The 26628-nt window shown below is 39.7% G+C and overlaps 1 protein-coding gene across 4 annotated transcripts in view; it reads left to right on the top strand.

Moving 5' to 3' along the window:
- Nucleotides 1-26628, top strand: part of LOC107708509 (nectin-3-like protein) — a 65257-nt gene that overhangs the window by 21917 nt on the left and 16712 nt on the right. For 2 of the 4 annotated variants that reach the window (XM_016512774.1, XM_016512773.1), the window contains exons 2-5: nucleotides 8660-9010; nucleotides 12522-12821; nucleotides 15247-15364; nucleotides 16015-16166. In XM_016512774.1, the coding sequence (XP_016368260.1) occupies nucleotides 8660-9010; nucleotides 12522-12821; nucleotides 15247-15364; nucleotides 16015-16166 (921 nt within the window). Of the gene's footprint in view, nucleotides 1-8659; nucleotides 9011-12521; nucleotides 12822-15246; nucleotides 15365-16014; nucleotides 16167-19301; nucleotides 20032-20396; nucleotides 23052-26628 lie in introns of those variants that run through there. The other 2 variants (XM_016512771.1, XM_016512772.1) reach the window with 2 other exon arrangements.

A 26628-nucleotide genomic window follows, 5' to 3' on the forward strand; every position in this document is an offset into this window, starting at 1 on the left:
GCTTTTGAATCGTCAGTGGCAAATTCTTTAAATATGAAAAAAAAACTTACTTACAGTCTGTGAGTCAGAACAGCCGGCATTGTAGTCTACTCTACCAGGATCAGGAAACAGTCCTCCATAAAATGCGCTGCACACATCTGAATATTTGGGTTAAACTGTTCTGGAACAGTGTTGTAAATACAACTTAACCACTGATTTCTAGTCGTGTCCTCTTTTGGAAGGCCAAACAAAGTAATTGGGTAGGCGTGGTTGACTCTTAACTTTTATAAAGAATATCTCTTTGGATTTGCAACTTTACAGATCTTCTTTATGCACCAAGAGCTTGTAACACTCCAAAGAGAAAGGAAAAATTGAAATCGCAACATATGACCCCTTTAAGAAAAACGCAAGCAACAATCGGCTGTTTTTTACGGTGTACTCAAACAGAAACTCCTGAAGTTTGGATTTTTTTCTTTAGAAAGTTGTATCTAGGTGTTTTACACTTCCAAATAAAATTGTCTACATATAACATTCCCCAATCAAGTTATAGCCATTTATCACGATATTGTTATAGGCGCTTTTAAGTGAAAAACAGGTCTATTTAGTTTATTAACAATATAGATGTGTCCAAAAACGTTTAGGGAGTAAAGAAAATGGAAACGGTGTTACATAATAACAAAACACAGTAAAAAAAAAAATGTTTTGTTTTCAGAGAAATATTTTCAATATCAGTATGAACAACAAACAAACCGTGCAGCTATTTAGTGAAAACAATTGCACAAATTGTCTTCTGCAACAAAATACAAACAGTGCAAATTATTCACAAACTACACACAAAATCAGTGAGAAATTTACAGAGTGCAACAGAAAAAAATAGTGCAAATGATCTTTATGAACTATATAATAATTATTTACATAATATACATAATATAAATGGATCGATTCGCTGGCTGTACTCTGCCTCGGAATCGATTTTACCGAGACATCCCCTAGCGACACTAATACCTAAATTCCAGTGCTTTACCCAATATGTACAGCTGTTTCATCCTTGTTTTTGGTTTGTTTTGTCAAAGTTGTTTTAAAGTGTTTTTATGTGCTTTTGCAGAGAGTTCTCTCATGCAAATGTGTTATTTTGTGTTTGTTTTCATGCACGCACAACAGACTTTACTTTCACGTTTACTTTTACGTTTGTTCAAATGTCCAAAGAAACAAGCTAGTTGGTGGTTCAAAAGACCAAAACCTATGTTTATTGGTTGAATATGGGACAGTTTGAACCAATTTGGGGACGGGGGTGGGACTAAGCATCAACAATCATTCCTGTTTGGCTCAGAGGAACGAAATGCATTGGTTTCTTCTGAGGAATCAACATTGTCAAAATGCGATGACGTAATCATGTACACTACAGAGCCTCTGAATATGCAAATGAGACAAATGTGATGCCTCCGAAAAGCGGAGAATCTCCGCTTTACGTCACTTTTTCAAGCATTCAGATAGGATTAGCGGTTCAAAAGTTATTAATCATTTAAGAGCAATAGTTATTTTTAGCCGCGGGCAGCTGTCTCGGTCTTTGAGGGTTAAATAATAACACCATGTTTTATTTTATTTATTTTTATTCTGCATCTTACCCTAGATGAAAAATAAGCATTTATTTGACTCAGGATTATTATTTATTTATTTTATTTTATTTATTTATTTATTTTTATATAATCTATTCATAAAGTCTAATACAGATCTGAAGATAGGCATGAACTTAGTTGGTGAATCTCACAAAAACTGTCAAGAAATGGTCGGGTCATATTTCACAGTGTTAAATAAAATATAATGGCTTGTTTTTTTTTTTTTTTTTTTTTGGGGGAAAATATTAGCCAGACAGTTCTCTCTCAGGTCCACCATTTATTGCTTATGCACAGACTGAATACAGTGTTTGACCAAAAAGTAAAGTGTGTGTATTTTGCTCCACTTGTAGGACCAAACAGAATTGCAAAAAATAACTACTTTACATTTCCTGAAGTAAATATCAAGGTTTGCAAGGCTACAAAAGCATGTTAAAGTTAAAAAGTTTTAGGTTTTAGGCATAAATATTAAAGTTGGGGTAAGCGATTTTTCAAAAACGCTTTAGAAAAAAAAGGGCCGACTAGCAAAACAAACTTGTAGCCAATCAGCAGTAAGGGGCGTGTCTACTTATGATGTGGAGGAGAGAGCGTTCAGTGCACAGGACGGACATTAGCTAGCCGAGCGACAGAAAGATAGAGATGGCGGATAAAAAACAAAAAGAGGAAAACGTCTGCGGAACAAAAGAAGGCTTAAGGCAATAAGGCAAGAAGTAGGACCCGTGTAAATATCAGATCAGCTTTCCAGCGCTGGAGAGAACTCAAGGAGCGGAAGGCCTGCGATCGGACGCCGAGGTTGCTTTGTTTCTTCTCGATAGGTGAGTAACACCGTGTCTGCGCCGCAACAGCTAAAGTCTGTCTAGTACACTGGACGAGACAAAACGACCGTTGAAAATCATTTGAAATGTGTCAATACGGCATGAATAGAGCGCGGCAGCAATTTTCTGTCTGGGATTTGTCGTGTCGTGCCGCGCCGCATCCAGTGTAAACCATAGATATGTATATATATCTATGGTGTAGACGGCATCACTGATTATAATGAGTTCCATTAGTATTTTGGCACGCCGCGCCACTCGCATCCGGTGTAGACACGGTGTACCATTGGTTTTGCTTTGTTTCACAGAACTAATCGTTGCCTGGGTTGCGTACGTATGTGTGGGGCGGAGCTATCAAAATAGGGGCGAGACCCTTTTGGGGTAGGGGCGTGTTTGTTTTGGTGATTTCAAATGTCAACATTGGCTACCAGAAATCGCTTACCCCACCTTTAAAACAACGTTATGGAGCTTATATGCTAAGAGCCTCAGGCTGAACAAAGCAGAAATTTAATTTATAGCTTTTCAGAATGTTTGAAGAATATCAATACAGTTCTTTGAACTTAAGGTGGTTTGCGTCTTTTTTTTCTTCCCTCGGTGAAAATGTGCCCATCTTCACCCATATGAGTGACTTCATTTGGTCAAAGCAGAAACCTTGTGGCTAGTTTGTCATAAAACCAATGATTTAAAGATGGAGAGGCCTGCATTTTGGCGTTCCCCATTCACTGTGTGTGACTCAGAGGCCTAAAATGCCTTTGTTTAAATGCTGACGGCATAACTTCAGTCAACATTTACAGCCTGAAATCCTCCAGATCATTTCCTCCCTTGCTCATCCATTCCTGTGAGGTCATCTTTTGGCTTTGCTAACCAACTCATGCTGATGAAGATATAGCTTGTTCCAAACTTCTTTTATGATTCTTATTTGCCACAATTTGACACTTTTATTCCTCCTCTTCCATTCACATTGAGGATGTACAGTTGAGACAAAAGAGGGAGGGTCATTGCTGGCAAGACAAACGCTCCGGCGGAATGTTTGGAGTCTGTTGCCAAGCAATGCGGCGGGTTTTGATTTACGATTACATCTTCCGACCGGCAGCTTGTTGCAATTAACATTGACGTTTGAGAGGCCGAACGAGTGAACGGGTGAGTGTATGCATACATTATTTCTGTGTATTTGACTGAATATGCTCCAGCATTCTCTTCACAAGATCCTCACTGATCTTTCACACTGCCTGTTGTGTTTAACATCTATCGTTATCCTCTGTTTTTAATCTTTTCTTTTCTTTCTATCTATTACAGATTCCATGTCTTCCTCTTGTGTTGGTCACTATATAACACGCATGGTCTTTAAGGGAATGGCGAAGACTAGATTAAATCCAGATATTTAGTTTTGTTTGAAGTGTTGCTTTGACTGGACCAAAGCGACGCGGTTGCATAAAGGGGCTGGTTTTAATTCTCAGAATCAGGTCAGCGATCGGCCAGCAATCACACATGAATATGTTTGCGTGGAGACTCTCATATTCTGAGATGTCTGGTTTTAGGGTCTTCTTCAGCTTAGACTTGGGGTTCCTTTTGATGAAAAGCATCTCTGACAGATCATAATGTGTTTATGGTGCTAAAGCTTTACTCACTAGTCAACACTACAGAACAGGCCTTTTGGTTTGACGTCAACCTGAGATGAGACTGATTGTATGCATCTTATTTATTGGAAAGTCCTGATCGATTGGATTGACTTGATTAACAAAATTTGATATCTTGTATCAATATTAAAGTAATACCTTTGTCAACAAATTAACAGCCCCTTGGGACTGATAAAAAGAAACTGGGGTTGTCTGTCAATAAATCAATATTACATACAAAGCTTTTTGTTTAGTCGCCATTTTGTCTTATAAAGTATTAATTCACCCTTCCACCAATTAAAGCCTTAAAGGTTTTAATTCAGAGCAGAAAGTCTTAAATACAAATGGCATTAAAGGGATAGTTCACCCAAAAATGAAAATTTGATGTTTATCTGCTTACCCCCAGGGCATCCAAGATGTAGGTGACTGTTTCTTCGGTAGAACACAAACGAAGATTTTTAACACAAACCGTTGCAGTCTGTCAGTTTTATAATGAAGGTGAATGGGAATCACGGCTTTGAGAGTAAAAAAAAAAACATACACAAACAAAACCAAATTAAACCCTGCGGCTCGTGACGATACATTGATGTGTAAAGACACAACGTTCGGTCTGTGCAAGAAACTGAACACATTTATATCGTTTTTTACCTCTGATTCACGCAATGTCCGAACTGTTCGAACTGTCCTGAGCGGCGGCGTGTCCTCCTGAGCGCGTTCTCCACAGCTGGTGCGTGAGGCGTCGTCGTCGTCTTCTTCTTCTTCTTCTTGCTTTACGGCAGATCGCAGACTTACAAGTGCATTACCGCCACCTATCTCTCAAGTGGACCATTGACACTCCTAATTGAGATTGTAGATAGAGTGTCAATGGTCCATTTGAGAGATAGGTGGCGGTAATGCACTTATAAGTCTGCGATCCGCCGTAAAGCAAGAAGAAGACGCCTCACGCGCCTGCTGTTGAGAACGCGCTCAGGAGGACGCACCGCCGCTCAGGACAGTTCGGACATTGCATGAATCAGAGGTAAAAAAAACAATATAAATACTGTTCAGTTTCTTCACCAGACCGATCGTTTTGTGTCTTTACGCATCAGTGTATCGTCACGAGCCGCAGGGTTTAATTTGGTTTTGTTTGTGTATGTTTTTTTTACTCTCAAAGCCGTGATTCCCATTCACCTCCATTATAAGACTGACAGACTGCAACGGTTTGTGTTAAAAATCTTCATTGTGTTCTACTGAAGAAACAAAGTCACCTACATCTTAGATGCCCTGGGGGTAAGCAGATAAACATCAAATTACATTTTTGGGTGAACTATCCCTTTAAATGTTGCATACAGTCTTGTTTTCCAATTCAATATCCAAACATCCTTAAATCAAGATACATTTACTTGAGATGCAAATTGAAGATATGAAGTCTTGTTTTCTGAGAAACTGAACAAAATGAAGTGAGTTAATGCTACATTTTGGTAAATTTCACAGAAAATAAGCTTGTCAAGAAAACGTATGTAACTTTGCTTCTCAAGTATTTTGATTTAAGAATTTTTAGACTTAATATTTTGGACTCCATTAACTTTCGTTGTATGGACACACACACAAAAAAAAATCTTCTTTCAAAATATCTTCATTTGCGTCCCACTGAAGAAAGTAATTCATACAGGTTTGCAACAACATAAGAGTGAGTAAATGATGACAGACTGTTCATTTTCGGGTAACTATCCCTTTTAAGAAATTGAATGAATCTCACAAATCATGCTGTCTGACCTTCTGAACTTTGCAGAATAGGAGCACATTGTACCAAAATTTGTACTGTGATATTGTACTGTGACACCGATGTACACTCCTGCGGATGATTGATGTGCTGTTGATGTGGGAATCCAGAGAAGATCCTACCACAGAACGCATTGGTTTGCCTCCGTCACCACATGATAGAGGCCGCGTGCGACTGCGCTGCGTGTTTGTGTGTGTGTGTGTTACGTGGATTCAGATGGTGCAGGCACAGCTGTCTGGGTGTAATAAGACACACAGGTTGTCCTCATGTGGCCTTTGTTGTTTCTTTGGCATCTTTTAGCACTCATCTCTCCCTCGGTCTCGTCTCTCCGTCTCATCCGCACGCTCCACTTTTGCACTCATTTCACACACGCGCACGCCCTCTTTCAAACATAATTAAGCTTTTGTTCGGCAAATGGAAAGAGGAAAAAATTATGACTGGCTGAGCGATGGAAGGTAGGCTAACGGAAAGGAAGAGCAGGAGGTAGGGAGGAGAACAGTCAGAGTTTTTGTGGTGAATGCCCATGTTGTTCCTATTTTAAAGCCCTATGAGCCTAATGGTTGTGCAGACAGGCACTTTTGACACTCAGCTATTGTTCTGTGCACCATCATATCAGCCTGAATTTAGTTGTTTTTTTTTCTCTAGTCTGCTGTGACTCCATTGTTCCTGATAGGGTTGGGCCGATAGACGATGCCATCGTCCATCGCCGATGGCTGACGGACATCACGATGTTGAGCTGACATTGTGATTCCTGTTCCCCCCCACCACCCCCTCTCCCGCAATCCGCCGCATCCCAGTACCGTGTTTGGAAAGGAAATGAAGTGTACTACGGAAACCCTAAAGGGAATAAATAGCCTACGAGATGGGAGGATTAAAAAAAAAGATTTCATTACTTTTTCTCGCAATTATATCGTTGGGTTAGTATAGGCGACTGTATATAAATTACGGACATCAGGGAGCCGCTATTGAAACCGCTTTCGATTGCGCGCTCTCATTTTACTTTCACTTTCACTTTTGAGATTCGCGATCACAAGGACTCTATAATATGGAGCGGCAGTAGGCTACTTACCATACATTTGACAAGATTAGATGTTTGTCATTGGTGCTCAGGATCTGCAAATCATTCGCCATCGTCCTATCAGACATTTATACTTACTCTGTGTATGTGGTAAGTGATGTAGGCTACTGTAATGCAACAGGCTACCGCTAGCAAGCGGCTAACCTTTTAGTGGCTCCGTCGAACGCGTTGTTTTTAATGCTTCGGGCACCCCGCCCCACCCCCCAATGTCATCGTCCATCACGATGTTTCACTGTAGACATCGTCCAATGCCAATTTGATAGACATCACCCAACCCTAGTTCCTGACCCATTTTTAGACTTTTCATTCTATAAATCAGGGTTTTGTTTTTTGAAGTTAATTTTTTTTTACTCTTTTCTCAGTGATATTTAGATGAAGGTTACACTGTGAACATCCAAAAGAGCCATTGCTCGCTTCAAATCTAGACACAAACACAGATCAGTTGTAAACTTAAAGGGCGCATAACACAGTTACTGCCAATCTCATGTTAATCTTGAGTACCTATAGAATAGTATTGCATCTTTTATATCTGAAGAATCTTTAGTTTTATCAGAATTATAAAAGACAGATGCAGCTGTACCACCTCTCTCCAAAACCGTTGAGTTCCTGGAGGCGTGCTGTGGGCGGAGCTAAAGAGTCACGAGCATGTGCAGTTTTTGCGTAGCAATCATCTGCGAGCTGTGACATCGACATAAATAAAACAGGAACAAAAATTTTAATGACTTAAATATTTTATTTAATTTGTTTATAAAACATTTGCTTTTATCCAAAGCGACTTACAAATGAGGACAATAAAAGCAGTCAAAACTAACAAAAGAGCAACAATATATAAGTGCAAATGTCTCGTTTAATAAGTCTTAAGTTTCATAAGGTTAGGCTTATGAAACAGTGAAATGAAAATAGTGGAAAAAAATATTCCTCCATGGGTTATTTTCAAATTATTTATTAACTTTTTACTTGATGTTTTGCCACAACTGCTGACATACAATATACGTTATGTAGTGCTACTTAGTTAGTACTAGTTAATTACTAAACAAATATGATCTACATAGTAATTTGCATTTCAGAGAAAGAAAAAAAAAACAGTTGGCCAATTAGTTTAGTAGAATTTGATTTATTTTTATTTATTATTATTATTGTTGTTTTAATTATGCATGATGTTTTACTATAGTTAAATACAAAACAAATAAAAATTGCATTTCAGGAAAAAAAAACAATTGGCCAGTTAGTTTAGTAGAATTTCATTTTATTTTTAAACATTGTTGTACTATAGTTAAAAACAAAACAAATAAAATGCATGTAGTAATTTGCATTTCAGAAAAAAAACTGACCAGTTAGTTTAGTAGAATTTATTGTATTGTGTTGTATTATATTATATTGTATTTTTTATTTATTTATTAGTTTTTTGTTTTTCTCCAGTGTACCCTGACTGCATTGTTCCTGACCCATTTTTAGACTTTTTGAAATCAGTGTTTTTGCAGGAAGTCAAATGTTAGGGCTAATTTTAGCCTCCCTCCAGCACAATAAAACATATTTCAGTTGCTCTTTTTTACAGCACAACAAATTACACCAGCTAACCAGTGTGGTATCTGTCTCTTCCTCAGACGTCTAAGCTAAAGGGAATTGACTTTTCTCGTTTGAAATTAGGAGCTGCACTAAGAGACCTTGGCGTCTGATTGATCGGAGCTTGAACGGGATCAAAACGGATTTGTCAGTTGAGATGGTTCAAGACCTCAAGAGCACTTTTCTGCAGCTGCCCAAGTGTCCTGGCTAACGATGTGTGCATTTCTCTCTCCTAGGGCTGGTGTATGGCAGTCAGGTGGTGGTCCCCCCTAAGGTGAACGCTGTGTTGGGAAAGAACGTCACCCTCAGCTGCAGGGTGCAGGTGGACACGAACCTCAGCCTGACGCAGAGCTCATGGGAGAGGAAGCTGCCCACTGGATGGGGGACTCTGGCTGTGTATAACCCCATGTTTGGCATCTCCATCACGCCCGAATATGAGCGACGGCTATCCTTCCGTTCACCCTCTATGCACGATGCCACCATCGTGCTGGAAGACGTGGGTTTCGCTGACATCGGCATATACACCTGCAAGGTTGCCACCTTTCCGCTGGGTAACACTCAGGCCTCCACCACTGTCAGCGTGATAGGTAACGAGATGCCGTGTGTGTGTGTGTTTTTGCAGTCTGATTAATTTAGATTATGCATTCATGGTGCTTGTGTATTAATGCGAAAGTGCCGTGACGAGCCTTTCTCATGTGTGCGGTCGAAAAACAAAGAAAGGCGTGCGAGTGGATGCACATCACAGCTGCAGAATAAAGCGCTGCTTATTTGTGTAAGTAGGCAAGTATGCGGTGTGTGTGTGTGTGAGAGAGGGTGGAAAAACATTAAGAGCAACTTCAGGGCAGGAATGAAAGCAGTGTTTTGGGAGACAGTCCAGCTCTTTTAGAGAACATGGTGATGTTTAAACTCTCTTCCTCCACCAAACCCCCAGAGCCATCTGCTCTGCTAAACACGGATACAACCGAATGAAGCAGTGTGCTCTTGTTCTCTGGGTATACAAGAGACAACAAGAGAAGTTTACAAGCACAGTGCTTTATGTTAGGTATATCAATTATGTATCGCTCCATAGAGGCATGAGGAGAGTCGCTGTTTCCTCTGTGAGCTCAAGATGAAGGTTACACTGTGAACATCCTGGAAGTGTCATTGGCGGCTTCAAGAATAGACTTCAGCAACGGTGAAATGAAACTAAGATCCTGCTTTGTTTTCAACAGAAATCAGTTGGTATAAAAATTAAGCCTGCATTGGTTGTTTTAGAACAACAACATTTCTAAATTAATGTTAGTATTGCTACAACAATGTATAATTTATACAGTACTACAGTTATTTAAATACAAAATTCCAAAAAATCTGAGTAAAAAAAGGTTTCAATTTCTCATGGGCAGAAGTGCGCAAATATTCAGCATGACTGACAGTGTTATACTGTTTTTTTGTTTTTTTTTTAATTTTGTTTTTGTTTTTTTTTGCATATTGTTCAACATTTAGCCTGTTAGTTGTAATATAATGATAAATATTAAATATAAATGTTTATTTACATATGTTTATTTAACGTATTTCTGTGTTTAATATATAATTTAGTAATATAATATGTAAATAAATACTATATAAAGTATAGTAGCAATTATATTATTTTTATTATTATTATTACAACATATATAGCAAGTGTGTGTGTGTGTGTATATATGTAATTTTATTTATTTTTTATTAACATTTATTAACATCATTTAAAACCTCAGGCTTTGCTTGATTCTTTGAATGTCTTTGGGCCATAATTGTAAACCGTTATTAAACTGTAAATTGTCAGATGAAGCAATCTAGTTTTGACGTGTGACACACACTTATCGTGTAGATGCCGTGTTATAGTAATAAATGACATGCAGTTTGAGTGAAGGTTCATAAAACTCAAAAAGAGATGAATTGAAAAAGATGATGTCATAGATAAAATGAGCTGTGCAGTTGGAGGAAAATCGGAACGTGAAAGAGCAGAGACGAACAGGGACTGAGCGCTTTAATAAAAGGAGAGATGGAGGGCGGCGGGATGCAGGAGGGTGGAAAGTGGTGGTGAAGTGAGAGCGCAGGAACGAGGGAGGGGGAACACGCGCCAGAGCTATAATTAGATCAGGAGGAATGTTCAGGGTGGGTGTGTGTGTGCGCAGACGGGAGTGTATGAGTGTGGGAATGATGCCCGCTGCTTTTGGGATCCACTGCACTTAAGGGTCAAGGATGTCGTTGTGAGGTCCTGTTGAATTTTTGGTTTAAAGTGGCACACGAGAGTTGCCACACACACACGCAAACACAGACACTCATGACATTGTCACTTACCACACAACAGTGGATGATTGAAGGGACAACAACCACAGCTGCTCCTGTTGTCTCTGAAGGTCAACTGCCAATGCTAATACTTCACAAGATGGGATGAGAAAAAACTCACAGCAGGGAAAGAGAGAGGGAGAAACAAAGGCTAATCAATTGGTCTATTTGGTACACATCCTTTGACTTGACAAATGAATATTTATTATCAGAGGGGTATTGCCAACATCACCAAATATGTTGCACATTGTGACGCTAAATGATGCTATAGGTTTTCTCAGAACTAACTTGCATTTGTCATTACTTTCGGGGGTGGGGAAGTATGAATTCTTTTTTTATATAAAAAGTATTAAAACGTTTCACTAATAGTTAACAACCAGAAAGTGAGATGCATCATGGTTGTGATGACCTGCTGCTTCATTAATACAGGTGCATCTCAATAAATTAGAATGTCGTGGAAAAGGTCATTTATTTCAGTAATTCAACTCAAATTGTGAAACTCGTGTATTAAATCAATTCAATGCACACAGACTGAAGTAGTTTAAGTCTTTGGTTCTTTTAATTGTGATGATTTTGGCTCACATTTAACAAAAACCCACCAATTCAATTTATTGAGATGCACCTGTAAAATTTTAGGAAATTATATGCAGAAATGATCATGATGCACTGCTGTGTGTGTGTGTGTGTGTGTGTGTGATATTAATATTTTTATTTGGTAAGGATACAATAAATTGATCTAAATGAAAGATTTTTATAGTATTAGACAGATTTCAATTTCTATTCATCAGAGAATCCTGAAAATAATGCGTAATGGTTTCCACAAAAATATTAAGCATCACAGCTGTTTTCTACTGTGAGGATAATAATAAGCAATGTTTCTTGAGCACCAAATCAGCATATTAGAATGATTTCTGAAGGATCATGTAACACTGAAGACTGGAGTAATTATGCTGAAAATTCAGCTATGCCATAAATTACATTAAAAATATAGTATAATAGAAACAATCATTGTAATTTGTAATAATATAATATATAAAATAAGAATGAAATAATATTTCACAATATTACTGTTTTATTGTATTTTGATCAAATAAATGCAGGCTTTAAAACATTTTTTAAAAACGTACCGAACCCTTAACGTTTGAACGGTAGTGTATATCTATATATGGTTGAATTAGCCCTTCTTGATTTAGTGGACCTTTCTTGTCACAGGAGCCTGGGACAACGTTTCCATTCGTCTTCCACCGTTGATGGCAGTGGAAGGGGGAAGCACCTCACATGTAAAGTTTCTGTCAGCTGCTGCGGAGGCAAAGCTCAGTTTTCCAGGCCTGAACACTGCTAGATTCATAACGGCTCACACACGCCCGAGCCCCGCCCCTTCTGCCATCTAAACTGGATAAGCCATTAAAACAAATAGTTTTATCTTCTCTGGAAAAGCACTTGGTGCTCTCTGATGAGAAAGTGAGGCCACCCTCAGCCGGTATTTACCATAGAGGGGGGGGTTTTTTTCAGTCCGATAAGTCTTTTATTTCTTTTCAACGAAAATCTAATTTTTCTCTCAATCATTCTTATCAGTTTATTAATTTATTGGCTGCGGTACCAGAGAGATTCTTAATGCTTAGCTTTTATTTAACTTTGTACTCTTGTCTGAATGGATTTCCTTTAGCTCGGTTCGTTATCTTGATACATCTTTCTAGTAATAGTGCGAGTGTGTTTCCTCACATTAAAGCTCAGAATTAAACGCGAGCGATGTGGTATATTTAACTCAAAAATTGTCTCTCCCTGTCTTAGTGGAGCCAAAGGTATATGTCTCAGCTGGATCTTCTGCTCTGATCGATGGCGGCAATGAAACCACAGTGGCCACCTGTATTGCTGAGAGGGCTCGGCCCCCTGCCGACGTCTCCTGGGAGACGAATCTGTACGGCACATCTGAGGCCCACATGCAGGACGATGCCAATGGCACCACTACGACCCAGGTGCACTACACCTGGCAGCCCTCCCGTCACGCCCAGGGCCACACGTTAACATGTGTGGTCAAACACCCCGCTCTACAGAGCGACTTCAGGATACCCTATATCATCAACGTACAGTGTGAGTATCTGATAAGGGTTTTTTTATGTATATAAGAGTCTGATGCTGTTTATGCAGGATTCACATTTTATTTTATTTTTATTTTATTTTTTTAGAAATGCACAAATTTACCAGCCATTAATAATTCTTATTGCCATCTTCATATTTTATTTTTTTCTATAGAAATAGGGCGTAGAATAGAATAAAAATAAAATACAATACATAGTTTTTAGAGCACACTATTATGTGTTACTGTTTCACTACTGTTTCACTCTTCACTATGTTCACTTTTCACTGTTTAACTATTTTGAAAGAAGCTTGTGGAAATTGTTTTCTCATTAAAGTTTGCACAGAAAATGTTTAGATTTATTTTGTATGCATAGAAATTAAAAACTCATTTACATATATTTTATAAACTATATCAGTTTTTCTGTACTCATTCTTAGGAGTTTGTAATTTTATAAATTCTCCGTTTAATGTTTTGAAAATTGAAAATTTCACTGGAATGCATCCACATCCAGATGAAAGTGAAACCGGTTGAATCAGAATTATATCGAATTGAGATATTGTGAATCAGTCTGATCAAATCTGTATGGATAATCAGCCCGAGAAGCATGTCTTTTTTTTTTTTCTCTCATCATTATTAAAAAAAAAAATGTAAATGTGAGAATCAGAATCTGCTTTTTGCAATTTAAACCATGCAAGCGGCGCTTATCAGCCAATTGGCCACTAAACCTATTTACTTCCAAAAGCCTGAAAGCCTGTTTTTGTTTACTAACAAACCCAAAGTAGCTTCTCAATGAAGATTTCACAGTAACTTATATTTTGTTTTTTCTGTACCACGTCAAAGCAATCAGATTTATGTCCAGAGCTCACATCTGTTTTCCATATCACCGCAGTGCGGTATCTATCCACATGACATGATGTCTTGATGCTGTCTTGTGCATGATGGAGCTAAAAGCCCTTTCGCTAAGACACAATCCTTAGGATTTCATGGACTTATTGAATATAGGTATTGATGCTTCAGACAAATGATTTATCAGTGTTGTTTAACGATTTCTGAACACAGACTTCTACTAAGCACCATTGAGCAGTGAAAAAGGCATGTAAGTGTGTATCTGCGGTGGTGGCGAGTACGTAAGCGCAGATGTCTGCTGTATGAAATATAGATGTAGCGGTGAGGGGGAAGGCACAGGAAGTAGCAGGTATAGGGAGTATAAGGAGAGAGAGGTCACATCAGTCATGAGACTATGCTTCTGCGCTCAATGGGGGCTACAGTCACGGAAGCTCCTTTCTTTCATTTTCAATCCATCTTTTTTCATCTCATAGGGTCTACATGATATCTTAATTCAGCACACTCACTTAAAGAACTTTAAAGAGCTTTTTCTAAAGGCACAAATCAATACAGTGTCCATTGTCTTTGTAAGTGGTCTTATACTGCTGGTCAGACAAACAAAGTCCTAATGATGAATTTTGTTGCTTTATGATCAATTAGTGATAATAATGTTGTTGTGTTATAGATTGCTACTGCCTCAGCAAAAAATAAGGTAATTTCGACTTGCAAACTTAAAATTGCCACTTCATTTCTTCATTTCATGTTTCTTTATATCTAGAAGTTTCTTTATTTCTTTATATTTTCTTTATATCTACATATTTAGAGCAATTTGTAGTCACTTTGTTAGCTACAAAGTCACATTTATGATAAATAAAGTCTCAAATGAGAGACAATGTCGAAATTGCAAGATTGTGACTTTTTAAATCTTGTGACTTACTTAGTATTTCTCCTAACTGTGACTTTTTTTCTCTCAACTGCAACTTTTTCACAGCTTGATAGTATAGTTTAAACTTAATGCCACTTTTTCAAACAAAAAAAATTGTAGTTTTGTCTTTTAGTCCATGTATATTACCTTACATAAAAATTAACAAAATTAAACTTAGTTTAGTGTTAGTGTTGCTAAAACAAAGTATAATTTATACAGTACAGTTATTTAAATACCCAATAAATAATAAATATTTTCTATATAATTATTATATATTTAAATAATAAGATAGAGTGTGTGTGTGTACAGATGTACACATTTATATTGTTTTTGGGAGAATGGACCAAAAATATTAATGACTTATTCTGCACTACACAGGTTTTTTTTATCCAATCGGATGCTCTCTAGCATGAGACTGCCCCGCCCCCTAATACATAACACATGGCAGCTGGCAAATCAGCATGGCAGCTGGGGATTTATGGCTGTGACGTAACTTAAGCCTTTTAGGTCTTTAAAAATTGATATGTCCTGCCCAAACTTTCTGTTTCAATAGGAAATGCGTCAACACAGGACCAGAAAACTGCACTCATCATATCATTTCATAGGGCCTTTAACAAGGCATAGCCTAGCCTTACCTTTCTTAAACTACTCTGAATGATCCCTTTGTGCTTTGTGTGTGTGTGCAGTTGCTCCAGACATCCTGGTGCTGGGCTATGACGGCAACTGGTATGTGGGCAGGGAGAATGTGCAGCTGAAGTGTCGAGCCAAGGCCAACCCGCCTGCCCAGCACTTCAGATGGATCAGGTGTGTAACCACTACACTCACAATAGCCAGAGCGCACCATGTCTGGAATGGGATCAAGAGTGTTATTGCCTGTTTCCAGAACTCATCTCAAACAGCAGATTATCTGTACGATTCACAGCAACAATAGTTGCTTTCAAACTGTCAGTTTTCAATGCAAATGAACCAGTGGATGCCCAAACATTGTACTTATTCAAAGCAAATTAGTTTTCTGCCTCCAAACTGTTGTTCACTCATTTAGAAGATTGCACATCAATCATGTGAGCTTAAACATATAAACTATAACTATAAAATGACACGGTATGGGAATTATGAGCAAATCAAAGATGTTAAATCAAAACTTGTTCACATATATGCTAGGCACTTGTTAGCTTTGTTTCTTTCAATATCAGCTCCAGCTTATCCATTTCACTAAAACATTTCACTTCTTTTTGTCTACAAAACTCAATTTAAGAATTTTCAGCAATTAACCATTAAATTTCTTTAGTCTTTAAGATCTTTAATCAACTTTAAAATCATGAGAAACATGTTTTCAGCCAATCTTTCGACTGGTTCTAGATTTCTACTGCTACTGACATTTTCCATAGTGCCTGGGCAGACTTAAAGATCTTGCTGTTTGGAAAGTTTGATAAAGATGTGTTTGCATATTTTAGGTTGGATGGAGAGATGCCAGGTGGAGCGGAGGTGGTGAATAACTCGTTGGCGTTTATGAGACCCTTGCAGAAGAACGACTCTGGGGTTTACAGGTGTGAGGTGGCAAATGACATCGGACTGCACAGTCGAGACATTAGAATACGTGTTCAGGGTGAGTAAGAGACTTGAAACATGACACCCATCTTACCAAAGTTTAGCAGTTCATTTCCCATGTGAAGCTGGAGAAACAATGGTAAGAGATGACATCAAAACTTTACAAATGAAATTTATTTTAACACTCAAACACACTCAGTGTTGGTATGTTGAAATGTTGGCAAAAATCAGAAATGAATTTGACTACTCAGACTGGAAATGCCGTGTCCATTTTTTTTTCTTCTTTTTGTTTTTATGAACGGCAATATGAGTGAGTAAATTTTATTTTTGGGTGAACTATTTCTTCGAGCCCTACAGATCTTCTTGATGGTTTCTTCTTTTGAACCCACCTATCTCATCACTCAGAGTTGCATGGGTCCGGATCCATTCTTATGAGACACACAAGCTTATAATCATTTTCTTGAAAGGCATTGGCCCTCTATTTAAATTTAGGTCAGCTTTGGCTTTTTTTTTTAAGTTTTCATGGGTTTTTATTGGGTTTCATGAGTCATTATCTAATTGACCTCTGAGACAGGTGTTCGCTGTCACATTCCATGATGTTTATCTCCCATCATTTTTGTGTGAGCATTAAACATTGAATACTGCTGTTTAATAAGTTTATGTGATAGTTACTGTTACTCCCTCCCCCCCTCTCTCTTTATCTGTTGCTCTTTCTCCCTCCCTTGTGCGCACTTACATCTCTGAGACTGTCACGCTGTTATACAAGGGGAGAATAATAGAGCGGAAGCAACCTTGACTGAGAAGATGTCCTAGATTCATGAAACATTCACCAGCTCTTTTCAACTGCCATTAATTATGTATTTTCTTTTTAAATAATTTTTTTACACTCTTCCCTTGAGAAAGATTCCGCTTCTGTGTGCACGAAGCTGCGTGTTTCTGTGCGTGTGGTTGTTTTATGTCATAGTTGTCTGCCTTTATCTTCTAAGAGTCCCTTTTTGTGTCGTTTGAGTCGTGATGTTTCTTCTATAATGCCCACTGCTACTGTTTGTGTATTTATGGAGTGACTGGGCGTGAAAGTGTGTGTGCTGCTGTTAGTTGCTGATCTTTGTGCATGAGTATGGGTGGGCAGTACCTGTCCTGCATGTTAAACACCCTGCCGCTACCTGTGTGGTCACCAATCACCCCCCAAATACAAGCCCACACACTCCCTCCAAATGGACCATTTACACTCCCGGTTGATCCATAAAGTGAATGGAACAGGAATGGGGTACCACATACTGTACATGAATTGTGATAAATTTAGATTTGGTGGAGGCATAGAGAAGAGAAGCATGAGAGAGGGAGGGATTTCTGACCTTTCTGTGACTTGTCCTCTCTTTATGTCCTGTCCTCTTCCCTTCTGGACATTGACGTGCTGAGGCGAGAAGCTCTGCTGTTTATTGATTGAAACAAATTATTCTTCAACTTGCTGGGCGAAATTGAATAAATTAAAATAAATTGACACTATCCATGTCCTTGTTGTTTAAGGGGATAGTTCACACAAAAATTAAAATTCTGTCATTATTTACTCATCGTCATGTTGTTTCAAACCCATATGATTTTCTTTCTTCTGTAGATCAAAGATATTTTGAAGAATGTTCATGCAGGTCTTTTATTTTTCAAGTCCCCCCCCCCATTAAGGTTCTTGAATGAATCATTCATTTCAGACCTAGTTCATTGAAAAGAACAATCTCAGAAGAGAAATGTGTGCACTGATTCAGTTTTTTCAGTTCAACTCACTGACTCGTTGATTCTTGAGCAGTCACTATAAACTGTTGTGTGGAAAAGACCTGTGAATTTTCTTCAAAAATTCTCTCTTTTTTATTTCACTCAAAGAAATAACCATGTACAGGTCTGAAAAAGGGTGAGTAAATGGTGACAACCAGGCTGGTCTAGACCATGCTCTGCCCTTGAGATGTTAGGGTCGGCCTTGGTGATAACTTAAATTTTTGGGTGAACTATCCCTGTGGTTTTATATATGCAACAAATGTTTGTGCCAGGAATATCATGGGAGTGTGAAAAGTATTTTGGTCATTTTTGTATTAAAAATGTTGCCAAAACAATGAACAGGACGTTTCAGTTTTCCTGAACTACATAGCTGCTCTTTCCTACATACATATACATTCACTCACCAGACCCACAGATGCATCCAAATTACCTTTAACCTTGTGGGAACAATACCGTCCAAGAATGCTTTATGTATGCTACGTTTATTATTCATTCCAGCGAGGATGAGCAAATTATTCCCCACTTTAGCTGGAGCATTTGAACCGCGTAACCCTGAAGAGCTTGCAACCCTGACTCCTGAGAGTGAACGCACACGTTCTGCACTCAATGCATGCACAGACTTCACAGCCAGCCAAATAGCTCTCATTGCGCTGGGAACAGGACACTCCGTAATGGGATAGTTTGACTTTCAGCTTCCAGTCTCTGAGAACGCTGCTTGCATAGTCCAGATGCATGCCCCAGAATGCGATGAAACGCTACACGCTGCTCCCTAACACAGTCAAGCAATCAGTGCATGGTAATTGCGTTAACGCAATCTTCTGTCCTAGCACCAGTCAAGCCATGTTAGAAGTTAGGCGTAGCAGCCACCCAATCCTCAGGTATTCTCGATGTCTGTCCCTCTCCCCTCCCCCAGTAGCACATACCCTTTCCCTGACCCCTTCCTTCCATTTAGTTTGTTCTCATCACTCAGCTATGTGGTCATCCGTACTCCCTCTCTCAGCTAACACAAATGTTGCTCATTAGGTTTCATTGTTGCAGATGACTGTACTTCAGTGTTAGCTGGAGATGTTAGTATGTAGCTCCTCATGAATCCCTTATCATGAAGATCCCAACTCTCCTTTCTCTTCCATGTTTTTAGTCATCTTTGCTCTGGACAACAGTTTCAGGTTTTGAAGCCGTCGAAGGTTTGCAATCGCATCCTTTCAATAAAAGACCTGGAACTATTGCATCCACGGCAATAGAGGATAGTCCTGTTATTCATGCTATATGTCATGCTAGAAGATATTACAATCTTGGAAGCAGATTCATATGACTGTTAATGATATACTGATGTAGCTGGCATTGACATTATCTACTTTTCTTTGTCTGTCCATCCCTGCCTCCTGCCCCCCCCCTCTTGCCTCTCCCTCTTCCTTCCCTCCATTAGATCCTCCCTCAACCACCACCATGCCCCCCACCACCCCTGTGCGCCTCCTAACCGCCGACATCTCTGCCACCGTGCCTGGCAATAAGCAGCGAGCCCTCATCACGTCTCCAACCCTGGCGCCTCTGCCGGAGGGGAGCCTAGGCACGATTGTCGGTGGGGCAGTAGGCGGAGCCCTCTTCCTGCTGTTGCTGCTTGTTCTAGGCGGAGTTTATTACCAGCGTCAACGGCGGACGTTCCGCGGCGACTACTACACAAAGCAGTATCACGGCCCCTCGGATATGCAAAAGGCTCCCCAGCCCCATGAGCTGCAGCAAGTCTACAGCAAAGGAAGCCCTGACACCAAGCTCAAGTCCAACCAGGATAACGGCACCATCTACCCAGATAAGGATCGAGAAGAGTGGGGTGATTTCGACCGAGAGCGATCACCCAACAGTCGCAGCAGAGCTCTGAGGGAAGCAGGCGGTCAAATCAACAACCTTAATCATTACAACCATGAGCATGGCTACCACAGCAACCATCACCCCAGCCATCCGCAAAGCTTTAGTCCAGCCCATCATATCCAGAGTAGCTCGCTGCAGCCAGAGCCCCGCAGATACGCTGCTCCACAAGTCATGAGCAATGGCTCCCCCTTCCTGCCGGAGGACTGCTACGACAACGACTACGTGTCGCACACGGATGGCTCAATGATCTCCCGGAGGGAGTGGTATGTCTGAGAAGAACGAGCAGGAAGAGACTGCGCTCCTCATGAGTCCCTTATCATGAAGATCCCAACTCTCCTTTCTCTTCCATGTTTTGTCGTCTTTGCAGTGGACAACAGTTTCAGGTTTTGAAGCTGTCCGAAAGTTTACAGTCGCATTCTTTCAATAAAAGACCTTATCCCAAACCTGAAACTATTGCATCCACGGCAACAGAGGATAGTCCTGTTATTCATGCTATATATGTCATGCTAGATGATATTACAATCTTGGAAGCAGATTCATATGACTATTAATGATATACTGATGTAGCTGGCATTGACATTATCTACTTTTCTTTGTCTATCCATCCCTTCCTCCTGCCCCCTCCCTCTTGCCTCTCCTTCCTTCCCTCCATTAGATCCTCCCTCAACCACCACTATGCCCCCCACCACCCCTGTGCGCCTCCTAACCGCCGACATCTCTGCCACCGTGCCTGGCAATAAGCAGCGAGCCCTCATCACGTCTCCAACCCTGGCGCCTCTGCCGGAGGGGAGCCTAGGCACGATTGTCGGTGGGGCAGTAGGCGGAGCCCTCTTCCTGCTGTTGCTGCTTGTTCTAGGCGGAGTTTATTACCAGCGTCAACGGCGGACGTTCCGTGGCGACTACTACACAAAACAGTATCATGGCCCCTCGGATATGCAGAAGGCTCCCCAGCCCCATGAGCTGCAGCAAGTCTACAGCAAAGGAAGCCCTGACACCAAGCTCAAGTCCAACCAGGATAACGGCACCATCTACCCAGATAAGGATCGAGAAGAGTGGGGTGATTTCGACCGAGAGCGATCACCCAACAGTCGCAGCAGAGCTCTGAGGGAAGCAGGCGGTCAAATCAACAACCTTAATCATTACAACCATGAGCATGGCTACCACAGCAACCATCACCCCAGCCATCCGCAAAGCTTTAGTCCAGCCCATCATATCCAGAGTAGCTCGCTGCAGCCAGAGCCCCGCAGATACGCTGCTCCACAAGTCATGAGCAATGGCTCCCCCTTCCTGCCGGAGGACTGCTACGACAACGACTACGTGTCGCACACGGATGGCTCAATGATCTCCCGGAGGGAGTGGTATGTCTGAGAAGAACGAGCAGGAAGAGACTGCGTGGACACTTATGAAGTGCTTCAGACTGCAAAATGAGACTGGGATGATAAGAGTTATGTAAAGAAAATTAGTAGGAAATGCACCTTTTCTAGTAGTTTACACCTGCCAATTTGTTTTTGTACATTAGTCTAATCATTAGTTAGCTGTTCATAGTTAGCTGGTTTAATTGATGTTTTGGGACCAAGAGAGGGTGTAATTATTGTCTTCGTTTCTTAGATTGGTCAGGCAACAAGACATCTGCTTTGTTTCACCAATAAACCAGTTCAGGGTTGATTTCAGGGGTGATTTAAGTTGAGTTGTCTTTGCCAAATCAATAGCCAGTCTCCTTTTCCTTGCACAGTAAGATGAGCTGTGTGATTTATTTAAAAGAAAGAAAGCAGTTCGAACAAATGCAGTTTGTATTGAAATAACCTGTCGATAAGTGTTTCAGATCAGCCCTGTCGTGAGCGATGAGTTTCGATGAGTCACGTCAACTTTCAGTGCTGTCACTCTGATGGAGGCAGAAATGAGCTCCTGTCAACAGCCTGGCGGTTTCCATGGCAACATTTATTTCTTCACTACTGGCATTCAGAGTTGCTGTAGGGAGGAGCTAGACAGGGAGGACCGTGCTGGATTTGATAAAGCCCAATTGGCGAAAGCCAGACAGGATGATTGCCGAAATGGGGTGGCTGTAATTGTATCAATTCAGTTTCCATTTACATACCCCTGCGTCACTGTATTAGCTCTGGATTTCTTTTGTTTGTGCCATCAAAAATTTTGCCGCCGTGTGAGTCTGTCTGCAGAAGATGATTGGACAATGTACATTTAAAAACTACTGCCACTGTTCAACATGAAAGCTTGTCCTGTATTGATGTAGCTGTCTGGCTTGTCTTCGTCAGACCATCACTGCCCAGTGTTAACAACCTCCAACTGCATTCAGCGACTGTGCATTATGTCACAAATGGAGTCCTGTGCCTGTCTCTTGTGTTTCTGTGTTTGTCTGTAATATGTAAATCCAATCAGCTGGTGTTAACTGACAGTGTTTTGATGAATCGGCTCATTGCCTGTGCAATAGTGTTCAGATTTCTAGTGTCAGATCTCTCACATTCACGCACATAATTTAACGTAGAAGACGATAGCCTAACACACTCGTTATTGGTCATTAAACTTGTGTTGGCTGGATCTTTATAAGCTAGCAGATGTGTATGGTTGTTTTTTGAGATATTGGAGATGATATTGTAGTGCCTTAAACTGAAGATGTGCCCTGTAAGCATTATAATATGCATGCAGAAGTTACGAACGAGTGAGTATCATTTTCAGAAGAAGTATGCGAGTTGATTTGAGGCATAAAATGGTCAGGTCGGGTCCTGAGAACATCATTTTGTACTGTCCTTTGTTCACCACCTTGTTTTGTGTGCCAGTTTTATGGTTTGCTTTTTGTAGGTTTTCAGACAATAACTAATTGTTTTGCTCGCATTAAATGACGTGTGACACTTGAGTCACGGTGCACATCAACGAGTTATGATAAAGTAAAACTTAAAATGTACAGGTTTGGACAATGCAGAGGTGAAGAATTCAATGAAAACAAGATTGTATATATGCTGGCATTTAGGAGAACCTTGTTTTGTTTGTTAGTTTGTTTGAATTTATCATTCCTATAGGAAGCCTGAGATTCGACGGTGGAACGCACTAGAAAACCCACCATTACACAGATTTTGATGAGAGGATCGCACATACACTTCTTCAGAACATCTTTTACACTTCTTTGTTTTACAAAAGAGCTACTGTAAAAAAAAAAAAAAAAAAAGAAAATACAAAAATAATAATAAAAAAAATAGCAAAGAAGAAATGTATTTGCAATGTATAGATGATACTGAGCATTATTTTGTAAAATCAACCTTTGGGATACATTTGTTTTGAAATAAAGCACCTTTTTTTCTGTGACATGTTTCTTTGTTTTATAAGTTGGCCTCAGATCCATTTTCTGTTGGTTGGAGGGGTGAATGTTGAGGTCTTGGGTGTGACTGGTTGCTTCAGCTGCAGAAATGTTCCCTGTGAGGGTCTCCTCTATGCTCCTGGAGGTCTCCAGGGATGTATTCCTCACGCCCACTTTTCCTTTGCTGTGGTTAACCTACTTCATCTCCAAAGATCCATTCGTGCTCTAAACCTCATGCATATTTTGTGGGAAAGCCTGTGGCTGAAAGCTTCCTGTGGATGGGGGCTAAACTTCCTCTCAGACTTACCTAGGATAGCCCTAAAGTGGGATGGATTATGGACTTGTTGATTCTTGTGTTTGCACTGCTGTTCTGTCGATCTGTGTGAGAGGAGATGGGGGAGCTGGTTGACGAAGATCAAGCATAGCAGTGGGGCTAAATGGTGTTTGAGTGGTTTTTTTGCTGCGTAGTCGTTGGCGAGTCTGTCATCCTGTCCAATCAGCTGGTGGTGGGACAAGCTAGTAATTACAGTTGTCAGAAGTTCCACAATGAGTCAATGTCCAAAGTCAGCTCATAAAACTTGCCTATTTAATCCAAGACAAAGGAAATCAGAAGTAAAACGGGTATAGTAAAGCAGTGGTTCTCAAACTTTTTCATGCGTTGGACCACCTTGCACACCAAATCAGGGGAAAACAAGTGTCAGAATCACTACCTGTTGTTTTAAGTAATGTACAAATTATCCTTCATTTATACCTTTTATTTTGACATCGCATCAATTGTACTATAGGGATGCACTGGAATTAAAATTCTTTAATTATATTAATATTAGTCAGATATTATTATATTTACTTTATACTATTTTTATTACATTACAGAATTTTTTTGTTTAGTGTTTTACGGTTTCAATTGTGAAAATGAGGGGAAATGAGTATGCACAATTAAGTATATATTAGTAAAAAATTAAAAGAAATTAATTTTATTCAGCATTGACTTTATATTGGTCAAAAGTTGCAGTAAAGTCATTTACATCCATTTTTATTTAAAATACATACTGTTCTTTTGAACTTTATATTATCAAAGAGTCCTCAAACATTTTTTACAGTTCCCTAATTAATTAAGCAGAGTAACTGTTTTCAAAATTGATAATAACAAGAAATGTTTCTTGAGCAACAAATCAGCATATTAGAATGATTTCTGAAGTATCATGTGACACTAAAGACTGGAGTAATGATGCTGAAAATTCCGCTTTATCATCACAGGAATAAATTATATTTTAAATATAATAGAAAACAATCATTAAATCGTAATAATATTTCACAATATTTCTGTTTTACTGTATTTTTGATCAAATAAATCCAGCCTGGGTAAGCATAAACTTAAAAAAAAAAAAATTTAATGGTAGTGTACAGTATGTTAAAATCATTTAATTCAGAGTTGATTAATTCTATGCTGGTGCTTTTTCTTAAGTTTAATTGTATGTATGTATGTATGTATGTCCATTTTTATCAGCCAATCAACTTGTGAACCACTTGGTATCCTTCACAGGCCATCATTTTGAGATCCACTGCAATAAGCAGCACTGAAGCCTGTACTTCTGAACATTGCCATTAATTAGTTACCTCAGTGATAGGAAATGACACAAACATGCTCTTTATTCCTAGAGGATAGACAGAATAAAGACACTTTTCTTCCTTCAGGTATGTTATGTCCAGGTTACTGTATAATTCCATGGAAAGTGAGGTTAGCTCACTGAAAATAACAATGTCATTCATTATACGAGCAGTCGAACTATCACGGGTGAAGAGGTCACGGTCTCGCACTGCACTGTTTGAATAGATTCTCTAAGGAGCAGTATTACCTACCGCCCCCCTCCGTGCTCCATGAGTGCCTCTGATTGGTTAAATTAGTCCGGTAGAATGGTTTTGTTTGCCACAGCCCCCTTCCAGGCCATTGACACCGTCCCCATGGCAACAGACTCTTCCCAGGCTTCTGATAGCAAGCTTGTTCTCTTGAGGGATACCTGTGCCTCCTGTATCGCTCTCCATCAAAGAGAAAAAAGGGGGGTTACAGAGTGGATGAAAGAGAGCAATTCTGCAGGAAAAAAAAAACTGAGAAAATTGGTAATGGGGGGTAGTTTGAGACCGGAAGAAGGGAGGAGTCAAAGATGGACCAAGGTTAAAAAGGAGAACTGGGGGGACGATGCAACAAAAATGCATGCATGAAGGTGAAATATGACATCATAAATTATAATTTATTAATATATGACACTTTAAAAGGCTGTGGTCTGTCATTGTGACAGTTCTTCCTTTACTTTTCTTCCTGAGAGAATATTTCCTTTGGCAAATTTGTAATTTTGTGACTCTTTCTGCTTCTCAGATATCCGTCTTTTATGACATAATTTTCCACTAATACATCACAGTGGTCATGAAATCGTTCCCTCAATGGTAGGCTGTTATTAAATGTTCAGTGCTCCGTTATAGAGAGTCTCACATTTATCAGAACTAGAACACTGGAAAGTGTTACTGCACTTTATTATTTCACAGTCACAGATATACTAGGAGTGTACAAATATGTAACCAAATGTAGTGATATTAATTGGCCTCCAGCTGGTTCTCAAGATGTCATGTTAAAGGAACACTCCACTGTTTTTGAAAATAGGCTCATTTTCCAACCCCTAACCAAGAGGTCACGGTCTCGCACTGCACTGTTTGAATAGATTCTCTAAGGAGCAGTATTACCTACCGCCCCCCTCCGTGCTCCATGAGTGCCTCTGATTGGTTAAATTAGTCCGGTAGAATGGTTTTGTTTGCCACAGCCCCCTTCCAGGCCATTGACACCGTCCCCATGGCAACAGACTCTTCCCAGGCTTATGATAGAAAGCTTGTTCTCTTGAGGGATACCTGTGCCTCCTGTATCGCTCTCCATCAAAGAGAAAAAAGGGGGGTTACAGAGTGGATGAAAGAGAGCAATTCTGCAGGAAAAAAAAAACTGAGAAAATTGGTAATGGGGGGTAGTTTGAGACCGGAAGAAGGGAGGAGTCAAAGATGGACCAAGGTTAAAAAGGAGAACTGGGGGGACGATGCAACAAAAATGCATGCATGAAGGTGAAATATGACATCATAAATTATAATTTATTAATATATGACACTTTAAAAGGCTGTGGTCTGTCATTGTGACAGTTCTTCCTTTACTTTTCTTCCTGAGAGAATATTTCCTTTGGCAAATTTGTAATTTTGTGACTCTTTCTGCTTCTCAGATATCCGTCTTTTATGACATAATTTTCCACTAATACATCACAGTGGTCATGAAATCGTTCCCTCAATGGTAGGCTGTTATTAAATGTTCAGTGCTCCGTTATAGAGAGTCTCACATTTATCAGAACTAGAACACTGGAAAGTGTTACTGCACTTTATTATTTCACAGTCACAGATATACTAGGAGTGTACAAATATGTAACCAAATGTAGTGATATTAATTGGCCTCCAGCTGGTTCTCAAGATGTCATGTTAAAGGAACACTCCACTGTTTTTGAAAATAGGCTCATTTTCCAACTCCCCTAGAGTTAAACAGTTGAGTTTTACC

This window comes from Sinocyclocheilus rhinocerous, unplaced genomic scaffold (assembly GCF_001515625.1).
Source record: "Sinocyclocheilus rhinocerous isolate Xijiao unplaced genomic scaffold, SAMN03320098_v1.1 scaffold506, whole genome shotgun sequence".
In the NCBI taxonomy this organism is placed as follows: domain Eukaryota; kingdom Metazoa; phylum Chordata; class Actinopteri; order Cypriniformes; family Cyprinidae; genus Sinocyclocheilus; species Sinocyclocheilus rhinocerous.